Source organism: Microtus ochrogaster, chromosome 4, assembly GCF_000317375.1.
Source record: "Microtus ochrogaster isolate Prairie Vole_2 chromosome 4, MicOch1.0, whole genome shotgun sequence".
Lineage (NCBI taxonomy): Eukaryota > Metazoa > Chordata > Mammalia > Rodentia > Cricetidae > Microtus > Microtus ochrogaster.
Window position 1 is genome coordinate 13,773,602 of NC_022011.1, and position 14,645 is coordinate 13,788,246.

Sequence of the window (14,645 nt, forward strand, 5' to 3'; positions counted from 1 at the left end):
AGTGGTGTCACATGCCTTTAATCCCAGCACTTGGGAGGGAGAGGCCAGCAAAAAAAAACAAACAAAAAAAACCAGTGACAACTGTTGGTGAGAATGTGGAAAAACTGGAACCATCTTGTGCTGGACTTGAGAAAACAGGCAGTTTCTTAAAAATTGTAAAGTTACCATGCAACAAGGCGCTTCTGCCCCTAAAAAATTTACCCCAGATAAATGGATATCTACCCTCCAGAATAACTTAAATATGATTGTTCATTGAAGCATTTGCTCTCCGCAGCCAAAAGTAGAAACAACCCTAGTAAGTTCATAAATGATTCAGTGTCAAAAATAAATAAGTTCAATGAGAAAATTAGACAAAGTACTGTACTATTAGTAGTAATATCCAGCGGTAAGAACTTTCTAGATAGCAGATCCACGGTGCCCAGGAGTAGCTTGGCATGGGCATTAACTAAAAACGAGCTCCAGGGAACTATGGGGGTGCTGAAAAGCCCTACAACATGGTGGCATTGGTTACACAGCTCTCAATTTACTAAGGATCATTGGCTTTCAACACTTAAAAGCTTTTTATACTGATTATATTACAGGAAGTGATTTTCTCTCTTAGAATAATAATAATAATTCTTAAATGCTGGCTCGGGTTTTATGTTTAAGAAAAATGTAAATGGGCTGGAGAGATGGCTCAGAGGTTAAGAGCATTGCCTGCTCTTCCAAAGGTCCTGAGTTAAATTCCCAGCAACCACATGATGGCTCACAACCATCTGTAATGAGATCTGGTGCCCTCTTCTGGCCTGCAGGCATACATACAGACAGAATATTGTATATATAATAAATAAATAAATAAATATTTAAATATTTTTAAAAAAAGAAAAATGTAAATGTAAACTCACATAGTTCACATAACTTAAGTCTGCCTGGTTAAAAGATATCTTCAGTCCAGGCGGTGGTGGCGCACACCTTTAGTCCCAGCACTCGGGAGGCAGAGGCAGGCGGATCTCTGAGTTCGAGGCCAGTCTGGACTACAAGAGCTAGTTCCAAGACAGGCAACAAAGCTACGGAGAAATCTTGTCTCGTGGGGAAAAAAATAAATATATTCATATGTCATTCATTTTTCATGCCCACGTAGATTCTGAGGTCCCACACTCTGGCCTCATTCTCTCTTTTTTTAAAGCAACCTTCATCATGATCATCAACAGCCCCCTTTCTACTGGCTACCAGCTGTAGTGTCGCTGGAGAGCATCTTATTTTCTCTCTCCTTAAAGGCAGTAAGCTGCCCTTTTCGAGACAATTCACGGTAAACTGTCACAAATAATAAAAATGTGTTTGCCTTGGGGATGGTAGAGGGTTTGCTTACTTTTTTCTGCTTTCTTACCTTCTAGGCTCTGGATTACTGCCACAGCAAGGGAATCATGCACAGGGATGTGAAACCTCACAATGTCATGATAGATCACCAACAAAAAAAGGTACCAGTCCAGCCAGGTAGTACCATATCTTTGCTGAAGGCTTGGGGAAACCTCAGCATTGTCCAGTAGCACTGTGGTGTCTGTAGAGCGTACATTTCTTCAGTAGGCTGAGTTGCTGTGACTTCTCTAGTCTCCACGAAGTACATGTGACCTTGGCTATGGTCACTGGTTTTATTTTGGTTTTCGTGTTCAGAGGACCTCAGGAACGAACTATAGTAGTAGTTTCTGCTTTGCTTTTTAGTGACCATTAGACCAACCCTACTATCCCTAAAAAGTACACTTGGGTCTCTCCACCTCTGGTTGTTTTAGCCCGTGTTAGCTTAATGACCAAATAGAGCAATTCCAGAGTGGGGCATGCACTTGAGTCCTTCAGTAGTGCCTGAGGCTTTAGAGCTGTGAATGATGGGAAATGTGTTCTACATGAAAGGAGCATGGAGACAGAAAAAAGGCTCAGTGCTTTTGATTTGTAGAATAAAAAACCAGGATAACTATAAAAGGGGAAAAACTCTGAAAAAAAAAAAAAACTAGAATATTCTAAGTACTCTGCTCCAGAAATGACCTCATCTACAGTTTCTGAAGTAGACTTCATGGGTACGCTACGTGTGGCCGAATACCTGTAGCAGAGATGTGGTATGGCATCATCAGGTATGGGTGGGCATCTGGAAGTGCACCTCTCGCATTGTTTGGTCTTTCTCATAGCTCCGACTGATTGACTGGGGTCTGGCGGAATTCTATCATCCTGCTCAGGAGTACAATGTTCGCGTGGCCTCGAGGTACTTCAAGGGACCAGAGCTCCTTGTGGACTATCAGGTGAATGTGTCAGTGAAGCTGCTCTGAACTATTTTTATATTCTCTTAAGGATTTTCCTGATTGCTGTGTAGTCAGTTTATTACTATTATTATTATTATTATTATACTCTAAAGGTTTTTCTCAGCTACATTAACAAAGAATTTATTTATTTTTTTTATGTGTGTATGTGTATGTATGAGCATACTTGTGCTATAGCCCTCGTGGGAAGGTCAGAAGACAACTCACAGGAATTTGTGATCTCCACCATATTGATTCTTATAACCAAACTTAGGTTAGAGGCTTGACAGCCTTTTACTAGCTAAGTCCCTTGTTGGCTTTTTTCTTCTTAATCTTGAGGGAAAGGAGTGACTTTTAGTTCTAAAGTAACTGCAGAAAGGCTGAGGATGGAGCTTAGTAGTAGATACTTGTCTAGTATGGATAAAGCTGTAGTCCCTCAAAAGCAAGGGCTAATCTTTAGATGTCAGATGAATAAGAGAAACTCGGGTTGACTTAATGACATTCTGCCTTCAGATGTATGATTACAGCTTGGACATGTGGAGCTTGGGCTGTATGTTAGCAAGCATGATATTCCGAAAGGAGCCATTCTTCCATGGGCAGGACAACTACGACCAGGTGAGCAGCTTCAGCCCTTGCTGGTTTGTCACAAATGCTAGGGAAATAGCCTCTGGGGCAGGAGTGAGGTGTGGAGTGTTGCTCAGTGCACATGTAGCACTGTAAGCTAACGAATTATATGTAGGCATGAGGGCCCCAACCGTGCAGAGACAGCCAATGCTGTCTGTGGTGAAAGTTGAAGATGGCTCTAAGAAGTAACGCAGCTCTTTGTCTGACAAAATCAGATTCTAGTCATTGATCAGTGTCCCCAAAGATATTAGCATCTAAATTATGTTAACCCTTTAAAAGCAGTTTAGAAACTTGTATTCATGTGAGCTTTGTGTCCTTGAGTCTCTTTGTTTATTCTAGGCTGGGGTCTCTGTTAGGTCCGTAGAGATTTGGGTGGTGTGGAATTTCCTGATTCCCAGACCCAGCACAGTGTCCTGGCAAGCTCATGGGAAGCTTTGTGCTTGGTGGTTTGGTTCAGTGTGTTCTGTGTTTCAGCTTGTTCGAATTGCCAAGGTTCTGGGGACAGATGAACTGTATGGGTATCTGAAGAAGTACCATATAGACCTAGATCCACACTTCAATGATATCTTGGGACAGTAAGTAAAAAAGGGAAGAGAGAGGGTAAGGGAGGGAGCAAGCATTGCTCTATTTCTGAAGTGGGAATATTACATGAAATCCAGTTTCTCATTTATCCAATTTATTTATTGAGGTTGAGTCTCACTTCTGTGTAGACCAGAGCTAGTTTTGAACTCACAGATATCTACCAACCATTGCCTCGCTTTGTCACCACCAGGCCTTACTCACAGTTGATGAAAAAAAAAAGGCAGAAGAATAATGCTTACTCAGATGCAGATGTTTTAAATAGACTGAGCAGTTTCATGTCAGCATGCCGTGGTTATACGGGGGCACCAGGCTGTACATACACCAGCCTGTTCTGAAGTAGGTACTGAGAAGAATGAGCTTCAGCTGCTTCACAGAGTGCAGCATTCTAAGGGTTGGTTTGTGTTAGGTCTATTAGAGGAGGTTTTTCTTGTATTTAGTCTCAGACTGCTAATGATGTACTTTTTGTAGGCATTCACGGAAGCGTTGGGAAAACTTTATCCATAGTGAGAACAGACACCTTGTCAGCCCCGAGGCCCTAGATCTTCTCGACAAGCTCCTGCGGTACGACCATCAACAGAGACTGACTGCCAAAGAGGCCATGGAGCACCCATACTTCTGTGAGTGTTTCCCTTTATCTTTGGTGTCAGTCAGAAAACTAGATATTTGGATTAGATCAACCTAGGAATTTGGCTTCAAATCATTATCCTAGATCACTGAGACCAATTTACAGGTGATTTTATTAGTTCCTGGAGGTGTTTGCTTAATTCACTGTTAGTAATACCCCTGAGGCAATGCTGTCTACCCATTCCCATCATTTTGGACTTGTATACTGAGGTATCTAAGATTCTTGTTTGTTTTAGAGACAGGGTGTCTCTCTGTAACTTTGGGACCTGTCCTGGAACTCACTTTGTAGACCATGCTGACCTTGAACTCAAAGGTCCTTCTGAGTGCTGGGATTAAAGGCATGTGACAGCACTGCCTGGCAAGATTTTTTTTTTTTCCAAGTGTGAAAATATAATCAAAAGATTATTTTTTTTTCCCTTTAAAGAAATAAGTTAAAAATAGGAAGATCAGCTGGGTGGTGGTGGTGCACACCTTTAATCCCAGCACTTAGGCAGAGGCAGGTGAATCTCTGAGTTCGAGATCAGCCTGGTTTACAGAACAAGTTCCAAGACATCCAAGGCTACACAGTGAAACCCTGTCTCAAAACAAAGCAAACAGACAAAAAGGTAGTGGGATGACACTAATGGTTTCTAAAGGAAGCAGTATGTGAATAAGAGCAACCGGAAGTGAGCACCAGGCTCTGACATTTCCCACAGCATGTCTGTGTGCCTATTGCACTTGCTTGTGGTTTGAGTACATCTTTCCGTGTGGGGGCAGAGGTGGCTCAGTCATGGAAGGGGCTGTTCTTTGACCCCTTTGTGCGCTTTTCCTTTCCTTTTTTCCTTTGGAGTTTAGCTAATTCCTAGTAATTGTAATGAATATGAAGGACTTACTATGGTCTTAAACCTAGGACAGAAATTTAAAGCAACAAGAAGTTGAAAGAGTCTTCTCTTTCAGCCTTCTGAGCTCTGGACTGCTGACATTCCATCGTCTGCTTTCTCATTTCAATCACAAAGCTGTTTTTACTCTTCAAGTTAGGCCACTTTCAGGATACTAGTGTCGCCTGGCATAGTGGCACACACCTTTAAGCCAAGCACTCAGAGGCAGTCAGTGGGATACATAATAAAACTCTGTCTTAAACAACAACAACAAATAGCCAGGCATGATGATACACACCTAAGGATTGGTGTCCAGCCTGGACTACAGAGTGAGTTCCGTGAGAGCTTGGGCTACCCTGTCTGAAAAAACAAGCAAACAAACAAACACAATAAAATAAAAAGCAGTACTGGTATAAACTCATGAGGCAAATGTATACGGATTGCAAATTTGAGGCAATCTAGGATATATAGTTAGACCCTGCCTCTGAAATAATAACAAAAACAACCTGATATTTCAGATAATTGTTGGATTGCTTTTCTAAATAAATTGAGTATTTCTCTCTGCTTAAAATTGATAGACTGCCACTGGCTCTTTTACTCACCCTTTTTATAACGTGCTCATTGTGCATGCTTTAAAGAATTTAAAGGCTAGGTATTATGTTGGTACGTAAAGAAATGACAAGAAATTGGTGGCTAAGTTAGGGTCGCTGTACCTTTCAGCAGCCAGATCTGGTTTTTGTTTTGTTTTGTTTTGTTTTTTTGGTTTTTTGAGACAGGGTTTCTCTGTGGTTTTGGAGCCTGTCCTGGAACTAGCTCTTGTAGATCAGGCTGGTCTCGAACTCACAGAGATCCGCCTGCCTCTGCCTCCCAAGTGCTGGAATTAGAGGTGTGTACTACCACCGCCCGGCAGCCAGGTCTGTATTCTAAGGAAGTAGAATTACCTCCATATAATTCCTCGCTGGGCATGACCACTACCGTGACTGAGCTGAGCTAAGCACGTGTGGACCTGTGCTCCTCTCTTGCAGACCCTGTGGTGAAGGAGCAGTCCCAGCCTTGCCCAGAGAACGCCGTGCTTTCCAGTGGCCTCACCGCAGCACGATGAAGCCTGGAGAATCGACGGTAATGCGGCACTGATGCTTGCCAATAAAACCAACAACCAAACAAAAACTTGAAGGAAACTACAGTGTGATAAAAAGAAATTCTAATCATTCCTTCTAAAGGCAAAGAAGAGTAAAGACCTAAAGCCTGTCAAAAGCAAGAAACTCCCCAGTACTAGTCTGCAGGGAGCTGCGTTGTGCAGTGTGGCAGCGCATAGTGCAGGATCTGAGGGACTCTCCCTTTGGAATGCATGGGAGATGAGACGCTCGGAGTTGTTGTGCACGTACCTGCGTTTAACAGGATACCACTGTTGAATTAACCCGTTCGGTCAACAAGCTCTGAATATCTGACTTCCTATCTATTCCATTGTGGTCTGGTTTTCTTTTGTGAGAATTCAGGCTCAAGTTTTAGCAAAAGTCAGCAGTCTGTTCTGACACACCAGCCTCATTTACAAAAGAAAGAAAAGAAAAAGAAAAAAAAGATTAAAACAGTGACAGTATTTTTTTTAAGCTCTTTTACAAATTCATGTGTTATGTATTTTTTTATGACATGAGCTCTCCAGGAAATGTACCTCATTCCTGCAGTTCTCCTCTAAGTCTGTCCGTTTGGAGGAAACTGCGGTCACTCTCACCACGTCCTCTGTAGTGTCAGAAGAAGGCACTATAGATCTTGACATGCCATGAACAGGTCCCAGGTGCGCTAGAAGTTCCATGCTGTGTGCATAACTTGGGGCTCACCTTTATTGATTTGCCTAACTGTTGAATCTTGATTCTTTTTTGAGTTTTCCCCCTGCCTTGTAAGGAAAACCTCACCATTTCTCAGACAGCTTTGTGTGGGCACCTCCTTTAATTTACCACTCTAAAACAAAGACTACTTTTGTTCACAATCGTAGCTGCAGCTGCAAAGTTAGTCTTCAGGCAGGTCAAGGAGGGAGGGAAATTTTCTATTAGGATTCATTCAGGAAAGACGTCACATGTACAAAAGGCATAGCCCGCCACCTTCCCTCTTTTTAATCCTGTGACAAACAGGTCTGGCTGCAATCGGGGTGATGGCATTTACAGCTCTGATAGGTCATACATGAATGTAATGGCAAAGAAGTCTGGCATGCAGATGCTTGCTTGTGGGCAAGGTTGTCCCATGACTCCTGCAACTGGCTGGAGCGGGATGACCAGGGCTGGGGGGAGGAAGTGGGGCACACTGGAGCGAGTGTCAAAGCTTTATAGATCCACTGTGCTAACCTTGTGTTAGCAGAAAGAGGTAGATTTTGTTTGTTTTTTGTTTTGTTTTTGTTTTTTATAGGGCTGATTTCATTTGGGGGACTGGTCACTGACATGGTTTGTCACCTAGTCCCCTCTCCTTGGCTGCGGAGCCATGCCCTCAGCTCTGGAGACCTAACATGTTTGGGGTATAAACCACATCACACTTAGGGTTTCTTCATTAACTATTTAATAATGCCATACATTTTTATAAGGTTAGATTGTTTGTTTGAAACATCTGTTTACATTCCAAATTCCAATAAACTTGTATTGGTATTGGTAGCAGGTCCATCTCTAAATGCAGATTCTATTTTGTCGTTTGGTCTGTGAGAACTTAAAAAGCAAATTAACACTTTTCTTGATAGTATGGAGTTGAGTTTATAGGTTAAAAAGTAAGATTCTGGGCCAGTGACGTGGCAGGTAAAGGCATTTGCTGCAAAGACTGCCCAGAGTTGAGTCCGCGAAATGTACACGTGAAGGGGAGAGCCTGCTCCCACAGCTGTCCTCTTCCCACACTTGCACTGTGGCCTGTGAGCACACACAAGAAATAAAGTTTTAAAATCTTCTTTAAGATCCTTTATGAAGCCAAAGCATTGCCGCGCAGTTAAGACTTTCATGCAGATCTGCCTCCTTGCATCAGCTTCTGTGTACCAATGTGCTATACATTTGTTCTTCCTGACTCGGAAACATGACATGGACGCCACTGAACCTGGGTTAACATGTCAGGCAGCAAGCCTCATGGGGATACTATGGGATTTCTCGTGTGCCCTTTGGTTGTCCAGGGAATGTGTTACCATATGTTTTTCCTGTTTTCTAACTTCATCGCCTTGATTACCCATGCTTCTCTCTTTAAATTGTTCAAGAGTCTGTTGGGGGGTCTCAAATTGAGCAGTAACCCCACCTCTTTGTCCTGGGTCCTCCAGAGATAGTGAAAGCTTCTGTGAGAAGAGTTGGCCATGTTCCCCTGACCCTCCTCTTTGGCGTGCTCTAGGAGAGAGGTCCTTGAGTGATAGCTCAGTGGGGCGTGTCCTTTGTATGCAGCAGTGCCTGTATTTTACCTCTCTTCCCCCTTACTGTGTAACATCCTTGGGCTTAATGCTTGCTCCCTCTGGATCTGCACTCTGCCTAGTTTCCCAAGTTGCAGTGAATCTAGTAGCCCTCTCACCTGTCTCCAAACCTATCTTGATCCAGGTGTCCCTGGGTCCAGCCCCTAGAGTTTGGAGAGTTTTAAAGCGTGTGTGTGTCTGTGCATGTGCGCGCACATGCACATGAGAGTTACATTCAGACTAAACTGGTCAATTTACCCACTCAGTATCCTTCACATGAATACATACATCTTAAACTCATCTCAGTAATTTTCTTTTGTTTCATTACCTTATAACAAGTTAAAAGTGCCTATGACAAGGACTTAATTATTTCCTAATGAAAAGCAAAAACACAACAAACCGTGGGGAACAGGGTAGTGTTGCACTGTCATCTCAGGTACTGCCTGTGTTCAAGGCCGGCACCTGGTGCGCTGAGAAGAGGCTCCAGCCCCAGGGCTGACTCCAGCTCAGTCTCCTTGGTATCCACAAGGAGCGTGACCTCAAGGTTGCCTGGGCTGAGAATGCTACTAAGAAGTGTGTTGGTAGCAGTTCGTTCTTTTCGGCCGCCACTCAGTTGAACCCGGCTCCTGTCCCTGTTGTGGGTGGCTGGATAGAAGCTATTGCCTGTGTAAAGAGAGCATGTGTTACTGAGGCCTGGCATGGAGCAGAGTGCCCTGCCAGGCCTCCTCGTGAACCTTCTCTTAACATGTCCATGCCCACCTGGCTTGGGGCACATGGGTCCTCTCGCAGAAAAGAAAGCAATCTCAGGCTGACTGCTGAGAGAAAGGAGCTGGGGGTCCCGGAGGCTTAGGGAGGTGGCTGGGTGGTGGGGTGCAGGTGAAAGAAAAGGATCCAGTAAGAAAAATATAAAGGTAGGTAGGCTTTGAGCAGCTCATACTTGCTGAGAATGAAACTAGGGGTCACTAAGCTCCTGTGACATGTGCCAGGAGAGGATACTGCCCCTGGCTTGGGTCCAATGGCCCTTGAGAGGTGGTTGCCAGGGGCCTTGGGCTGTACCTACTCAGGGAAACAACCTAGGTTCTCCAGGATCATGGCTGCTATGTCAGCACAGCTTCGGGACAGGAACAATGGGAAGAATTTATATGTGTATTGGGGTCAGTGTAGGAGTGTTTCCTTTAATGTCAGTTCAGATTCCCAGACACTCAGAAGGAAGGGCAGTCTCCCTCTTGCACATGAGTGGATAAGAGCTGCGGGGAGAGGTGCTTGCAGAATGCCATCCCTTCTGAAAGCAAAAGCAAGCAGATCTTGTGAGTTTGCCGGGGAGTTTAAAAAATTAAAACTGGTGCCGGGCGATGGTGGCGCACGCCTTTAATCCCAGCACTCGGGAGGCAGAGGCAGGAGGATCTCTGTGAGTTCGAGACCAGTCTGATCTGCAGAGCTAGTTCCAGGACAGGCTCCAAAGCCACAGAGAAACCCTGTCTCGGAAAAAAAAAAATTAAAACTGTTGTGTCCTGCCTTTAAAACACAAATTCCAGTGTATGGATGATGAGAAGGGAAGTGGCTAAGAGCGCTTGCTTTTGCGCTGGGGAGGGGTGGCGATCTTTGTCATAGAAGCTGGCAAGATTGGATTATGCAACTGATGCATACTTTTGTGTCAATACTCAACAATGTGCTACAAATGTGACACTTAACCCTGAACTGCATGTATTGGGGATTTTAAAAAGAAAAAAACAAAAAAACAAGCTTTGAATCAATAAATTTAAGTTTTTCACTTGCTGGCTCTTCTTGCTGTAAATGGTGACTAAAAGTTTGGGGCAGAAATCTTGCTATCCAGAGGCAAGCTTGGATGATCTTGAAGAACCAAGGAGCCTTCTGTTTACAGAAAGACAGCACTGCCTGTGTTGTTGGTGACTCTTCCACGGGAACACTGCAGCCCCAGGTCCACAGTGTAGCCCTAGATGACTGACATGTACTGCCATGTCAACAATGAATGCCTGATCTTCCCAGCTAGGAGACCAACAGTTGCTGGGACCTTAGCTTGCCTTCCCTGTCTTGGGGGAGGAGGAAGCACCAGCATACACTTGGAGCTTCGAAGATATACATGGTGGCTGAGGCCATCAGTTTGTTGTGATCACTTTAGGAGTGGGACAGGAGTGTTGTAGATTTGTTCTCTAGTTTCTCAGTGGCATCACTCAAGGCCCCTGCTTCTCAGGACTGACTGGCTTTGTTACCTGACTTTAACCTTGGGACCCAGGCTTGGGTATTTGTGAAAATCTCTCCCTACCACTCCTTGTGAGCCTGTACCATCTTTTGGCTGGTGGTAGAGGTCTTGCATGGTCATGCTTTTGTCCCTGACTGGTCGCTCTGGATTGGAACCTGGGACAAAAGCTGAAGAGCTTGGGTGGAATGTAATTTCTTAACATGCTTGGGCAGCTTTTCTCACCTGTAGAGCAGGACAAAGAAACTTTCCCCCGAGGGAAGTTTCCACAGAGTGACTGAGAGCTTACTGGATGCTTCATTGTGGTCTCTAGAATCTAGTCACCGACTTTACCGTGATGGCTATGAAAGGCCATCCCAGACAGCTAGCTGCTTGCAGAGGCAGGTTGGCAATCATTTGAGCCCGCCCGCTGTCCAATGAGTGGATTCAGCCCTTTCCCGGAATAAATACCAAGACTTCAGCTTCCTAGGCTCGGTACCCTCAGAAAGTGTGTCAGGTCTGAGACCCTGGAGCTGGACCTCCTGTCTGACTTATGGGCCGGTTACTAGGCATTTGCATCAGCACCTGAACTTGAAGAATAGGGCAAGAGACATGACCGTGACATAATGTGGCCAGAGTTCCTCTCCAGAAGGCAGGTCAAAGACTGCCTCTAGAGTGTCAAAGAGCAGGAAGAGGACACTCCAAGGCCTGTGCTTGTGCAGCCGGTGTCTCATCGAGTGGAGAAGACAAGCTTGTACCCTGTCCCAGGTGGCCTGCCTCTCACTCTGGCTCTGATTGATTAATGCCCTCTTTCCCCTCCTCCCATCTCTCCCCAGGTCTGTTGCGGTTCCTCATACTTTTCCATAAGCAGAACAAGAGCAAAATCAAACGTCTTAACGCGTGTAGCGAGATCACGTCCCGAGAGCAGACACACAATGGTGGCAGGCTTGGCGAGCACGAACTAGACCACCTGAAGGGCAGCCCACCACCGTAAATCAGACCTCACTTCCGAATGTAAAAGGTTCACATGCCTTTGGCTTCCTGTTGACTTCCTCCCGACCCAGAAAGCATGGGAAATGTGAAGGGTATGCAAAATTGGTTGTTGGTTACTGTTGCTCCCCGTGCCCTTGGTCCGTCCCATGGCTGCCTGTTGCTCCAGCAGATCCCAAGGACTAGCTGACCACAGACTCCACAGACGGGATGGGGGCAGTGTATGGCATGATGGGCAGTTACATATTATTATTTTAAAAGTATATATTATTGAATAAAATGTTTTAAAAGAAGTGGATGTAGAGTTTTTAGTATGGAAGGGGCCATTGGCCAAGACCAGAGAGGACAATGACCAGGCTCTAACTAGAGGGAAGCAGGGCGGGCAGGGCGTGTGTCAGGCAGAGTGGTGTGAGCAGCCTGGGTCGCCGCATAGGCGGGAAGAGCTGGGCCTTGCCTTGATGCATTCCCCGTTGTTCACTCTTACCTCTGCCATAGGAGTGGCTCAGCATGGCCTCCATGGTGACTTCATGAAGAGGCTGTAAGTCACCGTTTGCTGTTTCTTTAGAGCTCATGCCTTTTTTTTTTTTTTTTCTGAGACAGGGTTCCTCTGTGTAACAGCCCTGGCTGTCCTGGAACTAGCTCTTGTAGAACAGGCTGGTTGGCCTCAACCTCACAAAGATCCTCCTGCCTCTGCCTCTCAAGTCCTGGGATTAAAGGCGTGCACCACCACTGCTACTATGCCTCAACATTTTATTCTGTCACTCAGTCACACCCACTCCCTTCTGAAGAAATGCTTCAAGTCTTAGAGGCAGGTTGAATCTGCTATCCAATGGGAGGGAGGGGATCAAGGCCAAAGATGTTTTTCATCCTGTCCTGGGACCCCCCCCCCCCAGGAAAGGTAGGGAAAGCTTGTGTGCATGTGCACACACAGAGGCTTCACACACACGCACGCAAGTACGCACGCACGCATGCATGCACACATACACCGGGGCTTCAGTGGAAGCAGCCATTATTAACAGGAAACAAAGCCAATTTAGAGTGCTCTTTCCTCTCCACTGATCCTAGAACAGCTGTGCGGGGGAAGTAAACACAAGTGAACACAGCTGGGGTTTGTGATCAACCTCTGGCCACTAATTCTCACACTGCCTGTAGAGCTCAGAGACATGGCAGTTTGAAGCAGGCAGTAGGCTGGGATGTAGGCTTGCTCTTCACAAGGGCCACTTTCTCTACACCCTTCTGCCTCTTGTTTTGAGTGGCCGTGTGAATCCAAGTGTGAACACTCACAGTATTCAAGTGGTTATGCGGAAAGAATATGCCAGCTCCTACAGGGCCATCGTGGACCCACTATGTCAGATCCAGTCAGTTCTCCAGGTATGAGAGCTTGACACTCCCCATCCCACCCCACCCCACCACTGGACATCACTGACCAGTGGACTCAAGCACCTTGCCTTGGTTTCTCCTCCCACTACTGTCTCCTAGAGTGCTTTTCAATCAAGGCTCCAGAAGTTCCATTGGTATCCCAGCATCAATGACACACTCACGAATCCCATTATTATCCCATGGGATTGAAGGTGTGTGGCCCCATGACCAACCTGAGAGACACTGTCTTTAAAAAAGCTTACTGGGTAATGTAGGGCATGGTGGTATGCAGCTATAGTTCTGGCACTCAGGAAGCTGATTTGATGCAGGAAGATTGAGAGTTTGAGGCCAGCCTGGAGTGTAGTGAGACCCTGTTCTAAGAAACAACACCTTTAGAAAGCCTTTAGTGGGTTAATCAGCTGCTATGTCCATGCATGGCTTCGGGAACTTGGGCCTGACTAGGGTGTTGAGGGAATGAAGAAATGACAGACATAGACAGAAAGTCAAGATGGGTGGACCAGGCTCTCTGCTGCAGAAACCCCAGCGACCCGAAGCTCAGCGTATCTGTATGCGGTTGGGTAGGAAGATAAGGTTGTTGCCTACAACTGACAAGGGGACTAGGAGTTACTACAGATAGGTAGGGTTTATGTATACAGCTACATCAAGGATACGGGCTGAGCTTAGGTTGGTAGAAATGGTCTCTGTGAGGGAGCAGTCTTCAGGGTGTAAATATCCAGGGATAGGAAGCAATGATGGACATGTTCGCACACACTCAACATCTGCTCTGGGACCAGAGGAAAGCTTCACTGTTCCTTCATGGATCTGAGCCTCTGGGATCCTTGATGGCTGTGCCTGTGTCCACAGCACACACTCACTCAGGACTTTATTCATTTGAATCCTTGTCCTGAAAAACAAAAACAAAACAATTCTATCTCCCAGAGGACCGGAGTTCAATTCCCAGCACCCACATCAGGTGACTCACAACTATCTATAACACCAGCTCCAGGGGAACAAATGCCTCTTTAGCCTCTATAATGGAAATGTCATTGAGGCTGTAAAATTCAGCATAAAGACTGTACCACCTGTCAAATTAAAACAAAGTCCTAATGTCTCAAAGTCCATAGTTCTGGGAAAGTTTCTAAGTGTACTAACCTTGTTTTTTGACTTTTGTAGCTCTGCTTCAGGCTAACTGTTCTGGTTAACTGAAGAATGCTAACCCAGAACACGCGTTTTGTTTTGGTCTTGTTTTGTTATGGCTATGTCACGGACCCCCACACACCAATTAAGACCACAACAGAGCCAGTATCTGATGCAAACACATTGGGGTTCATTGATTACAAGTTAGGCCGGGCAGTGGTGGTGCATGCCTTTGATTCCAGTTCTTGGGAGGTAGAGGCAGGTGGATCTCCGTGAGATCAGACAGTTATAAGCTGCCATGTGGGTGCTGGGAATTGAACCCAGGTCCTGTGGAAGAGAAGCTGGTGCTCTTAACCACTGAGCCATCTCTTCAGCCCCCATATACTGTATTTTATACAATATATTAATATTTTTTTACTGTATCTAGAAATTCTGCCTGGAGCGCTCAAAACTTTGATGTGAGGACTGAGTAAGTTAATACAGGGTAAGTCATTTCATACACCTGTCACACAGTGGTTTGTAACTATGATGATAAAAATTGCTAAAACGTTTGCACAACATACCACCGAGGAAGACGCTCAGAGGCAGGGGAAGTCTCCCACATTTGAGAG

At 45.3% G+C, this 14,645-nt stretch overlaps 1 protein-coding gene across 2 annotated transcripts in view; it reads left to right on the forward strand.

The window, feature by feature from the left end:
* The window catches only part of Csnk2a2 (casein kinase 2 alpha 2), a 39,473-nt gene extending 27,642 nt beyond the window's left edge, over positions 1-11,831 (forward strand). Inside the window, exons 6-12 of one of the 2 annotated variants that reach the window (XM_005345565.2) lie at positions 1,374-1,457; positions 2,157-2,267; positions 2,778-2,879; positions 3,363-3,463; positions 3,939-4,087; positions 5,977-6,070; positions 11,385-11,831. In XM_005345565.2, coding sequence (XP_005345622.1) covers positions 1,374-1,457; positions 2,157-2,267; positions 2,778-2,879; positions 3,363-3,463; positions 3,939-4,087; positions 5,977-6,053 — 624 coding nt within the window. In that variant the 3' untranslated portion in view covers positions 6,054-6,070; positions 11,385-11,831. Of the gene's footprint in view, positions 1-1,373; positions 1,458-2,156; positions 2,268-2,777; positions 2,880-3,362; positions 3,464-3,938; positions 4,088-5,976; positions 9,623-11,384 lie in introns of those variants that run through there. The other variant, XM_026777865.1, reaches the window with a different exon arrangement.
* The last annotated feature ends 2,814 nt before the right edge of the window (positions 11,832-14,645 follow it).